Source organism: Perognathus longimembris, chromosome 7, assembly GCF_023159225.1.
Source record: "Perognathus longimembris pacificus isolate PPM17 chromosome 7, ASM2315922v1, whole genome shotgun sequence".
Taxonomy (NCBI): domain Eukaryota; kingdom Metazoa; phylum Chordata; class Mammalia; order Rodentia; family Heteromyidae; genus Perognathus; species Perognathus longimembris.
Genome location: NC_063167.1, coordinates 34,087,874 through 34,109,746, shown reverse-complemented (window position 1 = coordinate 34,109,746; position 21,873 = coordinate 34,087,874). Strand labels below are relative to the sequence as shown.

The window sequence follows — 21,873 nt, the reverse complement described above, 5'->3', positions numbered from 1 at the left end:
TTTGAAAACAGGTAACTTTTAATGTCTCAGATATTACAAACACTAGACAGATCATCCTCATCTTTACTCTGATCCATGGTGGATTGCAATGACTCCACTTTATGCTAAGCTGGGAGGGAAGCTTGGGTGGTGATGGATACTTCACTTCATTTTTTTTTTTAATTCTTTTTTTTTTTGGCCAGTCGTAGGCCGTGAACTCAGGGCCTGAGCACTGTCCCTGGCTTCTTTTTTGCTCAAGGCTAGCACTCTGCCACTTGAGCCACAGCGCCACTTCTGGCCATTTTCTGTATATGTGGTGCTGATGAATCGAACCCAGGGCCTCATGTATACGAGGCAAGCACTCTTGCCACTAGGCCATATTCCCAGCCCCCTTTTTTAAAATTCTTGATATAGTAGATGTAGAAGAAAAAGGCAAAGGGAAAGCTTTTCATATGAATCTGTGAAACACCATTCCAATCTGAGTAATGGCAGATGATGAAACTTCCAGTAAGTTTCAGGCTTATCCAACAGCTGGCTCAGGGGCCATATGTATGTAAAACTGAGCTCGTGTTGAAGATTTTGCAAAGCAGAACTTTCTAGAAGTTGCAATATGTATCCAGAAGCAATATGTAAAACCTGCCAGTGCTTTTTGTTCCTTCTTTCCTTTTTTTCCAATTTGCTTTTCCAAATGGGTTTGCTTTTGGAAGCGAAGGGGAAGAGGGTGGGTAGAAATCAGTGGAAATGTCTTTTTTAAACACTCTTAAGTCCATTGGGTTGCCTTCTACTCTTTGATTTTGGGTCCATCTTAATTTCTCAGCATTTGGAAACAGATTTCTTTTCTGTTGAGAGGAAAAGAATTTCAGTCCAAAGTGTTTCATCTTCCTTAACAGCAGATTTCTGAGGTCATCCTTGCAGATAATGGTGATTTGGTTTTTAAAGCTAACAGCCCATTTTCTTCATATCTACCTAACAGATTATTGCTCTGTAATCTTACAGATGTAGCTAATGTCAATCTACCCTTCACCCTCCCCACCAACAAACACACTGAAGTCTTTGTAATATTTTTTTAAAAAAACCAGCCTGCCCCTTTATCCTTGACTATCCTTATACCTCATGTCCCATTGATTTAAAGTGATAACAACGCTCTCAACTCCATACCAAATCATTTCTTTGGGAGCATCATTTGAGTTTCTAGTATCACCCAAATTGTAAGTGAAGGAGAGGAGAAAACAAAGCAGGGTTGCATTTCAGCACTACTGTGTTAAGGGTTGTTGCATGTATGACACGCAAATGGCCAGGGCACTTACAGATAATTAGTTTAGCTGGCATCTGGTCTTCAAGATTCAATAAACAGAACTAACATGCCACCACACTTGTATGTTTTTCATTATAGAATCCCAATGGCCCACCATGTCCCCATTCCCTTTGGTCCCCTGATGGAAACATCGAGCTTTTCCTTCCCAGGTCACCTCATTCTCCCTTAGATGAGCTGCCTTCCCAGCAAGGCCATTTCTTTCACTGAACACATTCAAATCCTTGCCCTTGTGAAGCTCCAGGGCCAGAATTCTGATTCTCAGGGGTCAGGCCCATATAATCTTGTTTTAAAGTTGTCTTAGTATAGAATTTTCTGTGTTCTTTTTTATTGTCGTTGCTTGTTATGGGGCTTGAACCTCAGAGCCTGGGCACTGTCCCTGAGCTCTTTTGCTTAAGACTGGTGCTCTGCCACTTTGAGCCACAGCTCTACTTCCAGTTTTGGGGTGGTTAATTGGAGTTAAGAGTTTCATGGACTTTCCTGCCAGGACTGGCTTTGAACCATGATCCTCAGATCTCAGACTCCTGAGTAGCCAGGATTACAGGTGTAAGCCATCAGCACCCACCTTCTGTGTTCTTAATATATTAACAATATTATCAATTTGGTTATTCTCTATAAAACATGAGTAGCCAAAATTAGTTATATATATAAGCTCCTTGGGTAAGACCCATTTTTTTTCTGTGTGCTGCACATTGCGACTTATCAATTGTTTGACATTGTTTAGACTTATCAATATTTTATGTCTGCCATTTTACCTCAGTGTTGTAAAGAATAGTTCGTCTCTAAAATTGTAAATCCTATTCTGATTTGATCTTCCTTGCTTTCTAGAACCTTTTCCTACATGTTTGCAAGCCCTTTTTTTTTGGCCAGTCCTGGGCCTTGGACTAAGGGCCTGAGCACTGTCCCTGGCCTCTTCTTGCTCAAGGCTAGCACTCTGCCACTTGAGCCACAGCGCCCCCTCTGGCCGTTTTCCATATATGTGGTGCTGGGGAATCAAACTGAGAGCTTCATGTGTAGGAGGCAAGCACTCTTGCCACTAGGCCATACTCCTAGCCCTGTTTGCAAGATTTTTAACTTCTTAATTTTATTAAGACTGTTAAACCTCAAATTCCTTTACTTTATCTCTTTTTTTTCCATTTTTTTTATTGTGGCTCAGTATACCTACCATGAAATTTGCCACATTAATCAATTTTAAATGTATGTTTTAGTACTGCTATTCATAATGTTGTGCAACCATCACTACCATTCATCTTTATGACTTCTTTCAATTTATAAAACTAAAACACTATCCCCCTATATTTTCCAGGTGTAAATTTTTTTTTTCTTTCAGTCTTAGAGCTTGAAATCAGGCCCTGGGCACTGTCCCTCAGCTTTTTTGCACAAGGCTAGTGCTCTACCACTTTGAGCCACAGTGCCACTTCTGGTTTTTTGGAGATATGGATCTCATGGGCTTTCTTACCAAGGCTGGCCTTGAACCAGGATTTCAGATCTCAGCCTCCTGAGTAGCTAGTATTACAGGCATGAGCCACGAGGGCCCAGCTCTTTTACAATTGTTTTTCTCCTAACCTAATGTGGGTTTTTTGGACCTGTCATTTCACATCCTCATTTTAGGCCCTGTCTTCCACATTGTTTTTCCAAAATCTGCCTGATGAATTCATAAATTCTACTCTCAACTTCCTTGAATTTTTAGATCTTTTTCTTGAAAATTCTACCTAAGTAGATTATGTATTGATCAAATGTATAGATCAAATATTGGTTATACTACTTCTTACTTGTGATCTTGGGCAAGTCATTTTAAAACCATGTTAGCTTTTTTCTTTAAAAAGAACATAAATTTCTAGTTTATAGGGTTGTTAGTGTTAGATGTGCCTATGTAATATACTTACTATGGTGTTTGTACATATCCTTTAATTGCTAACTACTATAGTAATGATGATAATGATGATGACCCACCACCACATTACTCCAAGTATTAGTACTACTACTGTTGTTGGATCAGTGTAATATACATTGTTTGCTCAATAAATACTGATTTAAAAAGCCATTGTCTTGTATTGTTTCCACTACCTCTCTATTGTATGATAAATCTGAGATTCTTTTTTTTTTTTTGACTTGAAATGACAGAAATTTATTCATTCACAGATTAGGAAGACAGACATGCAAATTCAGTGTGTCCCCACAGTCAGTCCTTTCTGTGAGTGAGAAATTGACCTGGATTACTTACAGATTCTTAAGCTATAAATAATCTTGTCACTTTATTACTTAAAATGAATCTTTCAGTAGCTTTGCAATGCATTTAAGATGAAGTCCAACTTCCTTTCAAGGCACTTAATGACCAGGAGCTTATTTATTTCTATTCTTTTATCTCATTTACTCTCTCTCTCTCCTTGTCTCCAAATAAAACACACACACACACTCATTTTTCTCATTTCTCTTTTTTAAGGTTTGGGAGTTAAGTGATATTGACCATGATGGAAAACTTGACAGAGATGAATTTGCAGTTGTAAGTAACCTGATTTCTTAAGGTTTGAAACATATTAATGGTTCTATTATGTGAAATACATGCACGCATGCTCTCTCTCTCTCTCTCTCTCTCTCTCTCTCTCTCTCTCTCTCTCTCTCTCTCTCTCTCTCTCTCTCTCTCTCTCTCTCTCTCCCTCTCCCTCTCCTGCTCTCTCTGTCTCTATTTGAACTAGAGTATATGATCTTTCTAAGTGTGGCCTGGAACTTGCCATGCAACTCAGGCTTCCCTTGAACTTGTGATCCTCCTGCCTCATCCCCCCAGCCCCCAAATGTTAAAATTATAAGGTGTGTACCATCATTCCCCTGAAAATTTTCCCTCTTAATTCATCCTCAGAAGAAAACTGTTATGTCCATCAGAGGTCTGGTATAAACATTTCTACCTGGAATTTTTTTTTTTTTTTTTTGCCAGTCCTGGGGCTTGAACTCAGGGCCACTCAGCACTGTCCCTGGCTTCTTTTTTGTCAAGACTAGCCACTCTACCACTTTAACCACCGCACCACTTCTTGCCGTTTTCTATATATGTGGTGCTGAGGAATTGAACCCAGGGCTTCATGTATATGAGGCAAGTACTCTACCTGGAATTTTAAAATAAATACTTTTAAGTACATGAATAACAGAAGGTGTATGTTTTGATGTCTTTATTTTTAAAGAGGAAGGATGGTACTTATTTTGTTTTTCCGCCAGTCCTGGGGCTTGAACTCAGGGCCTGAGCACTGTCCTTGGCTTCTTTTTGCCCAAGGCTAGCACTCTGCCTCTTCAACCCAGCACCACTTCCGGCTTTTTCTGTTTATGTGATGCTGAAGAATCGAACCCAGGGCTTCGTGCATGCTAGACAAGCATTATACTGCTAAGCCACATTCCCAGCCCCAATTCCTATTTCTTTACTTCCGAGAAAGTTAAAAAAAAATCTTTATTACATTACATTATTTTTAGATGGGTTCTTGCCGTGTTACTTAGGCTGTCCTTGAAATTCTGGGCTTTAAGTGATCCAGCCTTCACTCCTAAGTAGCTGGGACTACAGGCATGCACCACTGTATCCAGCTTTGCACTGTTTTTCAGCATAATAATTGGTACAGCATAGCAGTACAACCAAAAGTTTTAAGTCATGTGACTTGTTTCATAAAATTTAGTTATAAACATTAATATTTTAAATATGAATTTTAAGAGTTGATCTATTCCTTGAAAATTGATATAATTTAAAAATACTTTTTAAAAGAAGTGAACTAAAATTCCAATAGTGTAATAACTAAGAACTGAACATTTTCAGTTGTCTTCCTAAATAATGAAATGTCAAGGTATGTACTAATTTATAAGATCAGTCCTTTTGAACTATAGTGTATTACTCAGCAAGTTTTTGGCTTTCTGAAGCATTATATAGGCCCTTTCCCTAGCATATCTTATTTTCATAATTAATCAAAACTGGATTAACATTAAGAATCCTTCTGTTGTCTGGGCATGGTAGTAAATGTCTATAATCCCAGTACTAAGGAGACTACAGCAGGAAGTTTGCAAGTTCAAGGCCATTCAGTCTACTCAGTGAGAACCCTGTCTTAAAAAAAACAAGAAAGAAAAAGGGCTGGGAAGGTGGCTTAGTGGTAGAGTGCTTGCCTAGCATGCACAAAGCCCTCATTACCACATAAAAAGAAAAAGCCAGAAGTGGGTTCTGTGGCTCAAGTGGTAAAGTAGCTAGCATTGAGCAAATAGAAGCCAGGGACAGTGCTCAGGTCCTGAGTCCAGGCCCCAGGACTGGCAACAAATAAAAATTAAAAAATAAAAAAAGGAGAAGAAAAGAATGTTTCAGGCATTATTACCTTTTCTTACTCTTGTGCTGTTTGTTTTAAAGACCTGGTATCATGCTTTCAGAGTTTTTTTTTAATGGAAACAAATGAAAATGAAGTTAATTATTCTAACTTGGTGTGTTGAATTATAGCACAGAATTTTTAAAGAAATAATTCAGTAATTTGTCAAAACTTGATTGAATGTTCTAAACATTTAAAATTCTTAAAAAATTTTTTTTTTACTAGGGGCTGGGAATGTGGCCTAGCGGTAAAGTGCTCGTCTCGTATACATGAAGCCCTGGGTTCAATTCCTCAGTACCACATATATAGAAAAGGCCGGAAGTGGTTCTGTGGCTCAAGTGGTAGAGTGCTAGCCTTTTTGTTTTGTTTTGTTTTGTTTTGCCAGTCCTGGGGCTTGAACTCAGGGCCTGAGCACTGTCCCTGAGTCTCTTTTTGCTCAATAAGTGGAAACTTTGATAAGTTTAATTTTTAATTGGGTGGAATCAGTGAAGTTAACTTGTATAACTTACGTTATACATGGGAACTTTTAACAAATGGCTCTTGTTTCTTTTCAAGTATAAATACCCTTTCATATAATCTGAAACCTAGTGGCTTAATTAAAAATCCAGAATCCAGAAAATCTTTGAGTGTTATTTTTTTTTAAGTACATTTGTAACAGACCTTGTCATGGCATGGATATTCTATCCTTTTGAGAATCTTTCTTACATATGATGTACACACAAAAAATAATACAAACTTGAAAAATTATGTCAATTCCCACTGGGCACTGGTGGCTCACCCCTTTAATCCTAGCTGCTCAGGAGGCTGTTCAAAGCCACCCGGGGTAGGAAAGTCTATGAGACTCTCATCTCTGATAAATTACTCAGAAAACCTCAGAAGTGGTGCTATGGCTTAAGTGGTAGAGCACTAGTCTTGAGCAAAAGTTCAGGGACAGCACTCAGATTCTGAATTCAAGCCCCAGGACTGGCACCCCCCCAACAAAAATATATATCTATTGAACATTACAAAAATATGTATATCAGTATTCTATGCTCATTGATGAATAATTTGATGAGAGCATATAGATATCAGAATTATATTTTCATAATATTTACTTCTGACTCATTTAATATAAGAAGTTTCTCATGATATATTGGGGGTAATTTTGTAAAAGTGCTGAATTTTTCTGGTATTAGCATTAAAGACTCAAAATATGTATTAAATTATGCTATTGGCATTGAATGGAAAAATGTCTAAATTCTAATTATTGTTCACTTTATAGAGTAAGTTCCACATGAATATAGTCCTATTCTGTGAAATAGTCCTTTTTTTGTTTTTAATTGTTCTGATCCTGGGGCTTGAACTCAGGGCCTAGACATTGTCCCTGAGCTTTAATCCTCAAAGCTAGTTTTTAGATTGAGCCACAACTCCACTTCCAGCTTTTTTGGTGGTTAATTGGAGATCAGAATCTTAAGACTATCCTGCCTGAGCTTGCTTCAAACTGCAGTCCTCAGATCTTAGCCTCCTGAGTAGCTAAGATTGTGGGCATGAGCTACCGTCACCCTGTTTATGTTTCTTTTTAATGAAATAATTGTGAAAACTAGAGCAGTGCATTTAAGGCAAGTGAGGTATACAAAAGATAGTACCACCCTTCACCTTTATAGTGTAGTAACCAAAGAACTACTCCTATGTGCCTTAAAGACAAAATGCCACCAGTGCCCAGCCCCTCGTACTCTTTGAGTGAAATTGAGCATACTTTTTTTGTTAAAGAATGTTTGTAATATTTACTTTTCTGTAAAATGTCTGTTCATACTTTTTGTCTATTTTTCTGTTGTACTAATATTTTCCCCACAAATTGTCATTTATCATTGTAAAAACTTTAGTTTAAGAGTATATATATATATTTTTTTCTACTCAGGATATCTTCCTAGAAATCACTTAGCTTTTGAGTTCTTACTATTTTTCCTTTTTGTTTCTTCCTCTTTTCCTTCCAACGTCCCCCTTCCTCTCCCCTCTTCCACCATCCTCTCTTCTGGTCATTTTTCTTCCTCTCCCTCTTTATCTGCTTCCTTTTTTTTCTTTTGGTAGCACAGGGGATTGAACTTCAGGCATGTCAGGCAAGCATTCTATCACTTGAGCCTTCAGCCCTTGTGACTTATGTTTTGTGTTTTGAGACAAACTCTTTCTGACTGTCCAGTCTGGCCACAAACTTGTAATACTCATATTTCTGCTTCATAAGTAGCTGCAATTATAAACTTGTACCACCATGCCTAAGCTTTCAAAAAAAGATTTAAGACACCTTCAAGATGATTTGCTATTGAAGATTAATGAATGTTGTTAAATAATTTTAATATATATGATTCTTATTCATCTATTTTGAAGGCCATGTTTTTGGTATACTGCGCACTGGACAAAGAACCTGTGCCAATGTCCTTGCCTGCAGCCCTGGTGCCACCTTCTAAGAGAAAAACGGTCAGTATATTGGGCTCTATGCATTTGGTTTCCTCTTCAGCATCAGTCAAGGAATCTTACTACTTGCCACCTGTAGGCATTTCAACTACCAAAGCATCATTAAGACAGGTATAGATTTACCAGTATGAAAGGTTATTTTTTGTAACAAAGTGCATGACATTTAACAGTTGATTATTTGATAAAACTAGAAGGAACAATCAAAGGGATGAAAGATTTGGAGCTCCCTCTGGTTGATCCTGCATAATGTGATGGTCCAGAAGAAACAGATATTCCTCTGTATGTCTTTACATCAAACAGATACCTTATTGATTATCCTTTTATCTATCTGCCATTAAAACTAGAGATGTGACTCAAGTGAGCCAGTGCTGGTGGTTCACGCCTGTAATCCTAGCTACTCAGGAGGCTGAAATCTGAGGATCCAGGTTCAAGGTTTGAGCCAGCCGGGCAGGAAAGTCTATGAGACTTTCATCTCCAATGAAGTAACAGAAAAAGTCGGAAGTGGCACTGTGGTTCAAGTAACTAAAGTGCCAAGCCTTGAGCAAAAGGAGCTCAGGGATAGTACCCAGGCCCAGAGTTCAAGCCTCAAGACCAGCAAAACAAAACAAAACAAAACAAAAAAAGCAAAAAACTGGAGGTAGAAGATACTACATGCTAACAGTGCATGATTACTCTGACATAATTAATAAATGTTTTTGTTTAATCTCCAGTTACCTCTTGACTCTTTGGGGTCAGATTATCCATTCAGAGTGGTGCATGGTCTTTTTCTTTCTTTGACTTGCTTCTTATCATATTGAGTAAAGCAAAATAATGTTAGCATGAGCAAATTGGCCAATTTGGCTACAGTTAAGAATTCTGGGCAGGGGTTGGGGATTTAGCTCAGTGGAAGAGCGCCTGCCTGGCAAGCACAAGGCCCTGAGTTTGGTCCTCAGCTCTGGGAAGGGGCGGGGGGGGGGGGTAATAAATATAATAAATATATAAATAAAAATATATATAAAAGAATTCTGGACAGAACTACAGAAAATGAAAACAAAGAACTATTTAAATATTTCTTTTCTTTTTTTTTTTTTTGCCAGTCCTGGGCCTTGGACTCAGGGCCTGAGCACTGTCCCTGGCTTCCTTTTGCTCAAGGCTAGCACCCTGCCACTTGAGTCACAGCACCCCTTCTGGCCGTTTTCTATATATGTGGTGCTGGGGAATTGAACCCAGGGCTTCAAGTATACGAGGCAAGCGCTCTTGCCACTAGGCCATATCCCTAGCCCCCTATTTAAATATTTCTTCATACAGACTTTTCCAGGTACTTGTACTAATGTGGTAATCATAACGGGTCAGGAGTTTCTTCAAACTTGAAAGGAAACAAAAAGTAAAATTTGCATCTAAATATACTCCCAACTGAACTATAATTTTCTCTTTACTCTAATATTTTTGTTTCAATACAGTGGAGATGATACATGACTATAATATTTAATAGAAAATACCTGTTCAGAATTTGAGACAGCTACTGCTCTAGTTTGAACAAGTGTACTTCAAAGTTTATTTCATTAAGCAGAAATACTGTTTTTCCCCCTCTCTAGTGGGTTGTATCCTCTGCAGAAAAAGCTAAATATGATGAAATCTTTCTGAAAACTGATAAAGATATGGATGGATTTGTGTCTGGAATGGAGGTCCGTGAAATATTCCTGAAAACAGGTTTATCTTCTACTTTACTAGCCCACATATGGTAAGACTGACTGAAATTGATTTCTAAAAACGTAATTTTCTATCAACTATAGTTTCATGCATTCTTATTTTGAAGTCTTTTTTGTGAGCAGGTTTATATCTCAAAGTTCTTTATAGAGCATATTTAAATCTGAAGCACTAGCCAGGTGTTAATGGGTCATGCCTTTAATCCTAGCTATTCAGGAGGCTGAGATCTGAGGATTGAAGTTCAAAGCCAGGCCAGACAGACAAATCCATGAGACTTGTTTTTTTTTTTTTTTTTTGCCAGTCCTGGGCCTTGGACTCAGGGCTTGAGCACTGTCCCTGGTTTCTTTTTGCTCAAGGCTAGCTAGCACTCTGCCACTTGAGCCACAGCGCCACTTCTGGCTGTTTTCTGTATGTGTGGTGCTGGGGAATTGAACCCAGGGCTTCATGTATATGAGGCAAGTATTCTTTGCCACTAGGCCATATTCCCATCCCCCTCCATGAGACTCTTATCTCCAATTAACCATAAAAAAAATCTGGAAGTAGAGATGTGATTCAAGTGATAAAGCCTCAGCCTTAAGCAAAAACAGCTAAGCAAGAGCTTAAAGTCCTGTATTCAAGCCACAGGACAGCATCAAAATTTAAAAGAATTTTTTAAAGGGTTTTTCAGGATGATAGACAAAAGCTTTAGAATATAGACAGTGATATTCTTTACTAAAATATTATATAAAGTATCAATTTATATCAGTCTAACATTTTATAGAAAGATCAAATATCTGAAACCCAAATAAGAAACAGCATCTTTAAGACATAATTCTTCAGGGTTTATGAATATATCCATACCTTTATATAACATACTTGCTCCTTAAAAAGAGGAACCAACTGGGTATGGTGGCTTACACCTATAGTCCTAGCTACTTAGGAGGCAAAAGTTAGCAAGACTCCATCTCAGGCAATAAAAACTGGATCTTGTGGTACACACTTCTCATCGAATCTACTCAGGAAGCATAAATAGAAAGATCAAGTTCTAGACCTACCCAAGTAAGAGGTAAGCTCCTTCTCAAAATAAATGAATGAAGGAATGAATGAATGCAAATAAAGCTGGAAGTATAGTTCAAGTGGTAGAGCGCCTGAGTTCAAATCCCAGTTTTGCAACAAGAACAACAACCATAAAAAGGGAAATAAAACCTTACTAACACTAATGAATTTCACACTAAATGTGATGATGTATGTAAAATCCTTTGTAGTTTGCCTACTACCAGTCTACTATACCAAGGTTATCTTCAGGTTTTCAAAGGCAGCAAACATCAGAAGTTAACTATGTGTTTGCAGAGAGAAACCTAGGAAAGATAAAGACTATACATGCACATTTGTTACTATTGAGGGCCTAGCTGTCACAGATGGGCTTGACATTATACCCAGACTTTTATAAAAGTACCTTGTCTTTAATTCTTACACTAACCCTACAAGATAGATATTATCTCTACTTTATAGATAGGAAATTCAGGCTTGAAATGTTGACATTTGGCTCAGGTCACAATAAGAAATAAGGAAAGCTGAAATTCAAGATTTACTTGATACCTTTGCCTGACGTCTTTCTGACAGGTCACAGTGACTTTCAAAGAATTAAACATAGGACTACAGAAAGCTGAGCTTCAAAAAGAGAAAGGGAGGGAGTAGGGGAGGAAAGGAAGGGAAGGAAGGAAGGAAAGAAGGAAGGAAGGAAGGAGAGAAGAGGAGAGGAAGGATTTGCCCTTTCTCTTCAAGCAATTTTGTAAAACTTTCCAGATTGTTGCCTCTCCTTCTATGTGATTTGCATTTATAACTGTTCTTTCTACTTTGGGTTGGCGATCTTTGTATCCTGCTACTCTAAGAGTTTTGCAGGGATAAACTAACATGGACATTTTAAATTGTTCTATAATTTTTTTTTTTTTTTTTTGGCCAGTCCTGGGCCTTGGACTCAGGGCCTGAGCACTGTCCCTGGCTTCTTCCCGCTCAAGGCTAGCACTCTGCCACCTGAGCCACAGCGCCCCTTCTGGCCGTTTTCCATATATGTGGTGCTGGGGAATCGAACCCTGAGCTTCATGTATAGGAGGCAAGCACTCTTGCCACTAGGCCATATTCCCAGCCCTTGTTCTATAATTTTTATGGCGCCACCAAATGAACTAGATTTGTTGAGACTTGGGGTTCATCTGTTTTAACATCTTTTAATGTTAAAAAATTGGGAAGCAAGAGGCATCAGAATTGACTATTTGTCAGTGAAGACTGCCCCTCCAGTATAGTAACAGGCGCATACACCTTAACATAGCCATTACCCAGTCTTGTGTAATCTATAAGAAATAACCAATTAAAAGGACACAGAAGAGTGAAAGCTCCACTAGATCTTTGCCTCCAGATTCACAGATCCCAATGAAAAATCACTATGTTTATGAATAAACAAGGCATGTATCCCTCAAAAGCTAACAACTCCACAAAAAAGACTTAAGTGATAATTAAGTCAAAGCTTAAACAATGAGCTGGATAAAATGATGGAAAAATGGCCAATGAAATAAAGAAGGCAATGCAGATATGAAAGAGGAAGATCAGTAAAGGTAGAAATCTTGAAAAAAATTGAAATTCTGAAAATGAAGTGCTCAATAGCTTGAATTAAAAACTCAATCAAAAGCCTAGCTAATGGAACAGAAGAAGTTGAGACAAAGGTATCTGGGGTTGAGGATAAAGCTGAGGCATTAAATCAAACAGTCGCAGACATTGACTAGAAACACTTTAGAAGTTACCAAGGGGACTTACAAGATGTTCAGATTCCATCAAAAAAGCCTTTGAATTCTGGGCATAGACAAAGGAGAAGAAATATAAAGTAAAGGTACTGGAAACCTCAGTAAAATAGACAAAAAAACTTCCCCTTGTTTGAGAAAGAGGGTCTACCATGTGGTAGAGGCTTCCAGAACAGCAAACAAGCAAAATCAGAGAAGAAACACCCCTGGGCATATTGTAGTTCAAACTCTAGGTATACAAAATAAAGAAAGAGGGCTGGGGATATGGCCTAGTGGTGAGAGAGCTTGCCTCGTATACATGAGGCCCTGGGTTCGATTCCCCAGCACCACATATACAGAAAACGGCCAGAAGTGGCGCTGTGGCTCAAGAGGCGGAGCGCTAGCCTTGAGCAAAAAGAAGCCAGGGACAGTGCTCAAGCCCTGAGTTCAAGCCCCAGGACTGGCAAGAAAACAAACAAATAAGCAATTCTGGGCTTATAAGCCCTGATAGACCCCATCCTAATAATAGTGGGAGACTTCAGTATCCCAATTCTCATTACTACATAAGTCAACAGCTAAGGAAGAAGTCAAATTATGTCTCTTTGCAGATGATATGGTCCTGTACTTAATAGATTCTATAGGCTCTACCAAAAACTCTTATAGTTGCTAATACCTTTGGGAATGTAGCAGGTTAGAAATTCAGTACTCAAAAATTAGTAACTTCTTAATATACCAATAGTGAACAAGCTAAGAAAGAAAGCAAGAAAACAGTTTATTTGCAATAGCCTAAAAAAACAAAAATTCAACACCCTAACCATTAACTTAACCAAGAAAGTGGTGGATTGTCAGCTTAGCAAGGGTGATTTCAAACCCTAATACTGTCATACAAAGAAAATTTGGGAGTAGGATATGTTGTGATTTTTTTTGGCTCATCACAATTTTTATTTTGTAGTGGTCCTGAAAATTGATAAAGCATGGAGTAGACCTAATTATAGACCTCTGCCAAGTATTGGAATGAATATTCATTCTCTTTTTATCATCTTATTTGATCACCCTGTTTAGCAGTTAGTTTTATGCAACCTGCTAATTGGTGTGATTGTCTCTTTTTAAAAATAGTTTTTTAATTTTTAGATTTAACTGATTATTTTTAAAATTGTACCTAGTTATATTAATTTTTCTCCTTAATTTTTAGGATGATATTAATGGTATTTATATGCCATTTGTTTTGTTTATTTGTGCAGGGCATTGTGTGACACAAAGGGCTGTGGGAAGCTTTCAAAGGATCAGTTTGCCTTGGCTTTCCACTTAATCAATCAAAAGCTAATAAAGAGCATTGATCCTCCTCACATACTTACTCCAGAGATGATTCCACCATCAGACAGGACCAGTTTACAAAAGGTATGACATCTTAAAAGAGAACCTGAAAGTACTAATAGAAACATGCTATGTCAAATCACTGTCAGTTTAGATGGTGTAATGGAGAAAATGTATCTGGCTAAGTGTAGACCAGTACACGATTGGTGGCTTAGTTATAATGTATCTATAAATATGCTCTTTGTATAAATAACATCCTTGGTCTATAGTTTGTTTATCTTAACTATTACACATTTGACAGCTATGTGTTCTGATCTTAAACTTGAAATATGGTCTTATTTTTCTCTTCATGGATTTGTGAAGTAATCTTTATGAATTGAGTAAAAAGTAAATGAAAACTGTAAGAATTAATTGTTATATTTCACTTCATGACTCACTGTTACAGTAAACAATATAAATTTGAAAAGAAAATCTAGGAGATAGTTATTTGTTCATCTTACATCAAAAAAGCCTTCAATTATATGTCAAGGGTATAACTGCATGTGATTTTTGCAAGAGATTATCCTTTGTTCCTAAATATATAGTTGAATTCATATCTGAACAACTAAAAGCCAATTTTAGTTACTTTGGGTTTCTGACCAGCAGTTAAAATTCTTTCAACTAGGGCTGGGGATATGGCCTAATGGCAAGAGTGCCTGCCTCATATACATGAGGCCCTGGGTTCAATTCCCCAGCACCACATATACAGAAAATGGCCAGAAGTGGCACTGTGGCTCAAGTGGCAGAGTGCTCGCCTCAAGCAAAAAGAAGCCAGGGACAGTGCTCAGGCCCTGAGTCCAAGCTCCAGAACTGGCAAAAAAAAAAAAAAAAAAAATTCTTTCAACTTTTATTATGCCTTGATTTCTCTATCTAGAAATCTTCTTTAATCAACCTTTAAAGGATTTGTGTACCAAGTATTTACCTTCAAAACTAAATACTTGAACCACATGTTGTGATGCTCATTTATAGTCCTACTTACTGGGGAGACTAAGATGAGAGAATCATTTGAGCATAGGAATTCAAGGTCAGCCTGAGTAACTTAACAAAACAAAAATCCCAGAGCTTTATAACTGTAAATCTCTTAAGACCTATCAAGTAACTGTTGCTATGATGATTCTTTAAGGTTGTAGCTGATAGGAGTTGTCAAATGTGTACTGTATATGAGGAGACCTTTCTTTCAAATACCAATGTTTTGGTTTTTGCACTAATTTTGTAACATAGGTTAAAAAAATCTGGGGGCTGGGGATATAGCCTAGTGGCAAGAGTGCCTGCCTCGGATACACGAGGCCCTAGGTTCGATTCCCCAGCACCACATATACAGAAAACGGCCAGAAGCGGCGCTGTGGCTCAAGTGGCAGAGTGCTAGCCTTGAGCGGGAAGAAGCCAGGGACAGTGCTCAGGCCCTGAGTCCAAGGCCCAGGACTGGCCAAAAAAAAAAAAAAAAAAAAAAAAAAATCTACTTTAGGGGCTTAGAATGTAGTTTAGTAGCAGAGTGCTTGCCTAGCATGCATGAAGCCCTGGGTTTGATTCATCAGTAACACACACACACACACACACACATAGGAAGTGGTGCTGTGGCTCAAGTGGTAGCATGCTAGCCTTGAGGAAAAAAAAAAAGCTCAGGGATAGTGCTCAGGCCCCGAGTTCAAGCCCCAGGACTGTCATTAAATAAATAAATATATTCTACTTTGGGTGGAATTTATGGTGACTCATACCTGTAATCCTAGCTACTGAGAAGACTGAGATCTGAGGATCAAGGTACAAAGCCAGCCGTGGTAGGAAAAGTCCATGAGACGCTTATCTTCAATAAACTACTTAGAAAAGACCAGAAGTGGTGCTATGGTTCAAGTGGTAGAATGCTAGCCTTCAGCACAAAGAGGCCCAGAGACAGTCAGTGCCCAGTCTCTGAGTTCAAGCCCCAGGACCAGCAAAAAAAAATAAAAATAAAAAAAGATAAAGGTGACTGAATTTGTATTTATGCCCTTTGTTATATAATATTCTTGGTTATATATGTTGTTTTATTCTTTCATCTGTGCAGATTTTTTCTTTCCTTCCTCATTTTATAAATTGCTGGGACTCCCACCATTTGCTTTCCACACAAATTACAAATAGGGAAAACTTCTGAAGCAAATTATGTTTGTTTATTGACGTTAATGTACGGTATACTAGTTTTAAATTTAGTAGATATGTCTGAAGTCCATTCACTAGATCATAGATCCTTTGTTAGGTAGCAGTATTATTCATTAAAATGGGACTTTATAATTGTTGTCTTATCTATTAACCAAAAAATTTTAACTTTGAAAATTAAAATTTACATTTGTCTTTCAAATAATCTCTTTTGCCTTCATAATCTGATTTTCAAAAAAATACTACTTTTTTGGCAGCTTTGATTAATCCTTTTTTGAATGTTGCTTTTCTTTCTGTGTTTTTTCTAGTTTGGACTATTTTTTCCATTCTGCAGCACTCTGCTTTTCGTCTTTCTTGTACTGTCAGTTTCTTAACGCTACTCTCTCTCTCAAGGTTAGAGCTTTATTTTATGCCTTTTTAAAAATTTACAAATAATTTTGAAAATACAGAATTTTTATGCAGCAAAGTGAATGAGAGAAAAATATTTAAACTCATGTCACCTGGTCATTTGTGGGCATGCTAGCTTGCCTCCTCTAGGCTTTGATCCACAAAGTCATCAAAGTGGAATTTTTGTAAAATGCACAGAACAGTATGAAAGAAGGGAAAATACTACATTTTTCTTCCCATGCCCTTGAATTAATTATTACCTGAGCATTTTCCATGCTTCCAGATTGCATGCAATTTTAGTCATGTAGGGTTTCATTTCTAACTTGTTTAAGTTTAAACTAATTTGTCTCACTGTGTCTTATTTGATATTTTAATAGCAAAGCCCATCAAATGTGAGTCATAAATTTAGAGTAACAGAATAGGTGTGGAAGTCTTGTGTTTCTTGGTATACTTGCACCTTTGATAGCAAAATGCCTCAGTAGCATGTAAGTGGTAGAAGTTACTGTTGGTAATGAAGGTGAGCTCAAGTGCTATTTTTTTTTCATTTTGTTTACCTGTCCAATTGGCCAAGCCTGGCTCATAAGTAAATATCTCATCCAACAATCTATTTAAAACTTTTGATATAGCATATGCTGTGGAATATAGTAAGCAGTTAAGAGATTGATATAAATTCGTAATTATGACAAAATTGAAAATGTAATTAATTGACTCTTCATGGGTAGATTTTGGTGTTGCTAGTCTAAACAAGAAAACTCAGTACTAAAAATACAGTGTGGCATACAAAGAATAGGAGTTATTTGCCAAATTTTATTAATGTACCTGTTTATCAAGTTTACTTTATTTAGCACAATGGGTTCATTTACCTAGTGTGTACGTGCCAAGAGACATAGTACAAAATTGCACTTGAGGTTGATCACTCTACAACTTTTACCTGTCATTTAATTGGTTTCCTGAGCTATGAAATGGGAGCATTGACAAATAGATTTGACAGTACTTAGTGAATTTTAAATGATGATGTAGATGTAAGAGATGGGACATTGTGAACCTGTTGTGTAAGTTGGTGGCATATATTAAGTTCATAACAGCCTATATAGTGACACTACTTTATGTTCTAATAATAAGATCATTGGTGTATTTTAGTTTTCATATTTTTGGGTATCAGTTTTAACATTTTCAGAAGTAGATTATTCTGTTGTTAATATGATTCAAGCTTGGGGGTAGTTGAAAGAACATTTTATCCTTTTGTTCTTACTTTACCTACACAGGATATCAATAATAGTTCAAATTTATAAAGTGATAGGGCAAATTTTTTGCCTATTTTATGAGTGAAGATCATGCAGCTAGTAAAATAGCAGAAACTAAATTAAAGCTACCTAAATTATGTAACTACAAGTATCATTCTAAGATGATTTTTGGCACATTCATTATTAAAAGAAAATAACAGTATAAAATATGTCATATATGAAAAGTTTTATAAATGGTAATACTGATATTTACTATGGAACATGCCTGAACAGTTGGTTTTACTTTAAATAAACACTAAAATTATTTAATAAAATATATTGAATTGAGTAAAATCAATCATAATTCTGAGATTTGACAAAAATTTATTCTTTGCAGATGATACAAGTACTAAATAAATTACTGTACATCTCCCTAAATATTCTTCATTGGAGAAATTATTAGGTATCTGTTTCACTGTGAGCTTCTAGACAGGTTAGGATCAGGTGACAAAGGTAGGGTCTATATTATAGAATAATAGCTTTTGGAACATTTAAGGAAACTCTCAGTTTGTACTTACATAATTATAAGCATAACATTATATATAATGATATCAAATATAATTTTGTTAAATGAATTGTTAGTAATGAAGTGATTATGAAACACTGAATGTTCATGTAAATCTTTTTAATATTTTAGTGTTTAGATTTATATTACATAATTTCATAGTAATAATATATAATTGTGAACTTTTTGTTTTTAGAACATCATAGGATCAAGTCCTGTTGCAGATTTTTCTGCTATTAAGGAGCTAGATACCCTTAACAATGAAATAGTTGACCTGCAGAGGTATGTAATTTAAAATTATAGCTAAATTCACACACACACACACACACACACACACACATTTCTGTTTCTAATGTATATTTGAGTAAAAGCCACACTCCGACTTCATTGGAATCTGTATACCTGATTCCATCAAATAAAGGCAAGCTTTGGTGGCAGGATATGCTATTTTTTTATGCACTACTCTAAAAAGAAAAATCATTCGATAAACACAGCCATGCCATTAAGTATAAAATACTATTTTATTTCAGGTAGTGAAATAAATGTGTTTTAGAATGAATGAAATAAGTTTTCTTTAGATATTTTGAATAGATTAGGAAACCATTACTTTATCTTATGAGAGGAATGTGAAATACAAATACCATGCCAAGTACCTTCATAACTACTACTTAGTCCTTCCAAAATTCTATGAGGACTATTGTTGTTTCTATTGTTGTGGTTATTTTAATCCTGCCCCTGCCTCCGGAGTCCTGGGACTAAATCATTTCTTGCTTTATAGATAAAGAAGTTAAGGCATTTAGACTATTGTATTTGAACAAACTTGTGTTCTATAAACCTAATACCTTTTCCCAGGACTACTTGATTCTAAGTTGAATCTTCTTTCTTGTATATGGTACTATGTAGAACAAACTCAAATATAATTATATTTATATCTGAATATAGTAATTATTATTGGTATTTCCTAAATTACCCTGTTCCCTGGAATCTTCAAAAAAGATGTGATTAACTTTCCACCTGTAGAACAATAGACTTAAATGTCAAATATCACTTTGTATGTAGACCAGCCTTTTTTGTTGGGGTGGGGGGCAAGTCCTGGGCACTGTCTCTGAACCTCTTTGTGCTCAAGGCTAGCATTCTACCACTTGAGCCACAGAGTCACTTTGGCCTTTTTTGAGTCGTTATTAGAGAATAAGAGTCTCATGGACTTTTCTTCTGGGGCTGGTTTTGAAACATGATCCTCAGATCTCAGCCTCCTGAGTAACTAGGATTATAGGTATGAGCCTCTGGCGCCCAGCTCCTTTTTTTTTTTTTAAACCCTTTACAGCTCTTTGAAGCAAATAATGGCTGATACCCTTATTTTATTGATGTTTTTATTATTGAAGGGAATAAGCAATTTATCTGGCTAACATGGCAAGAATTTGACAATGGTCCTATCTTCTCTATGAGTATATTGAGATTGCTGTAGGGGAACTTAGTTGTGAGAATTTTTTTTTTTCATTTGTAAGAGAAAACACACTCCCAGCTAACTTCATTGAGTATGAATTTATTGACATGTAATACTAAAACCTTTTACAGGTGGAGATCACTTTGAGCCTAGCTTGACATTAAGACTCAAATGATAAAATCATTTTCTGGCTCTCATCATTTTTTGTTTCCATTTCTACTGGATTGATTCTGTCCTTGGATATACTTGGATATAGCAAGAAAGCTATAGTACATGTAGCTTCCTTAGGCAAGCGCTCTTGCCACTAGGCCATATCCCCAGCCCCGTAGCTTCCTTAGGGATGATTTCCTTATTGGCAGTTCCTGAAAAAGTCCAAAGACCAGGTCTGAGTTTACTGGCTAAGAACTATGTCCATCTCTGAGCTAGTCAGCCAGTCAAAACATAGATCACTGATTTTTTGTGAACACTGTCTGGAAGTATGTTGGAGTGTAATTTGCCACCAAAACCATGTAGAGGTGGGCTTTTCCCAAATGAGAATTGGAAGCAGTTGTCTGAAAGATGATTTATAATGTCTACTATAATTTCAGTAACTGTGCTTTTATCATCTTTGTCTTTGAAAAATATGACTTGACAGTCTGTAAATTTAGTTTGGGAATTTTTTTTTAGATTGATTGCTTAATATTGAGCATGTCTGCCTTATATTAAATTTGACCAAATTTTTGCTTGCTTTTGAAAAATAGGCTTTTTGTTGTTTTGTTACATTGATTTCTATCATAGTTATCTAATGTATAAGTGTTTTTTTTGTTTTGTTTTGTTTGCCATTCCTAGGCCTTGGACTCAGGGCCTGAGCACTGTCCCTGGCTTCCTTTTGCTCAAGGCTAGCACTCTGCCACTTGAGCCACAGCGCCACTTCTGGCCGTTTTCCATATATGTGGTACTGGGGAATTGAACCCAGGGCTTCATGTATACGAGGCAGGCTCTCTTGCCACTAGGCCATATTCCCAGCCCTGTATAAGTGTTTTTTATAGTAAATTTTAGTAGGACCTAGAGGATTGTAGTCCTTGCATGTGCCACCATTTTTAATATATATTGCATTTCGGTCAAATAAGCTTTCAATAACTGTCAGCTGTCTTATAAAGGCAATGACAATAAAATAAACATACTGGATTTCAAAACTATTGATTTGGTAGTGATCATAACATTTTATCAGTGTGTGACATGTATACATGATTTGATATTTGTGTAAAGCCTCTCTAGACTTTTTAGGTGAAATCCATGAGATAGGCAAGCCTATATTTTCTTTCAACTACAGAAATGTCATAATGAGATTCACCTACTTGTTCTAGTTAACTTTTTAACTTTTTGAAGTGGCTCTGTTAGGTCAATAGGTCTTCAAGATATTTATAAACCTTGGCTTTTATTATTATAAATGACATTTTTTCTGTACAAGTTCCTATTCAGTCTTTAAAATGTTTGCTAATATATCAGAATATGGTATAACTATAGAACAGGAAAAAGAATTTGAACTGAATTGTTTATCTGACATAAGATTTCACCCTCCATCTTGATTGTTTCTTTTGGTTTGAGTGCATGCCAAGCACTGGGGTTTGAACTCCACGCCTCATGCTTTTTTTTTTGCCAGTCCTAGGGCTTGAACTCAGGGCATAAGCACTGTCCCTGGCTTCTTTTTGCTCAAGCTAGCACTCTGCCACTTAAGCCCCAGTGCCACTTCTGTTTGTTTTGATTTTTTTTCTGTTTATGTGGTGCTAAGGAATTGAACCTAGGGCTTCATGCATGCAAGGCAAGCATTCCACCACTAAGCCATATCAGTCCAGGCCTCATGCTTTTTCACTCGTGGCTGGTGCTCTACCATTTGAGCTATAATAAGCTGGATTTTTGCTGGTTTGTTGGAGATAAGAATCTCATGGATTTTTCTGGGTGAGCTGGCTTCAAACCTAGAACGTCAGGTCTCAGCCTCATAAGAACCTAGGATTAGAAAAATGAGGGAGGAGGTAACAAGTTGATAAATGAACTCACTGCCTTACATATGAAACTGTCACTTTGACAATAAAGAATAAAATAAAATAAAAGAACCTAGGACTGTAGGCATGAGCCACCAGCACCAACTTCCTCTTTATTCTTTACCTTTCCCTCCTTCTTATCATTTAAATTTACCATAAGCATCATTTTCTTTGTAAAGGGATGTCTTCTCGGATTACTTTACCTTTTTACTCTCCTACTCTTTTTTTAAAGAAAAATTTATTGTAAGAGTGATGT

General features: G+C 36.8%; 1 protein-coding gene across 2 annotated transcripts in view; it reads left to right on the top strand.

The window, feature by feature from the left end:
• Eps15 (epidermal growth factor receptor pathway substrate 15) overlaps positions 1 to 21,873 on the top strand; it is a 119,551-nt gene that overhangs the window by 47,182 nt on the left and 50,496 nt on the right. For both annotated transcript variants that reach the window (XM_048351290.1, XM_048351291.1), the window contains exons 8-12: positions 3,735 to 3,794; positions 7,975 to 8,064; positions 9,636 to 9,781; positions 13,739 to 13,895; positions 18,349 to 18,434. In XM_048351290.1, the coding sequence (XP_048207247.1) occupies positions 3,735 to 3,794; positions 7,975 to 8,064; positions 9,636 to 9,781; positions 13,739 to 13,895; positions 18,349 to 18,434 (539 nt within the window). The remainder of the gene's footprint in view (positions 1 to 3,734; positions 3,795 to 7,974; positions 8,065 to 9,635; positions 9,782 to 13,738; positions 13,896 to 18,348; positions 18,435 to 21,873) is intronic.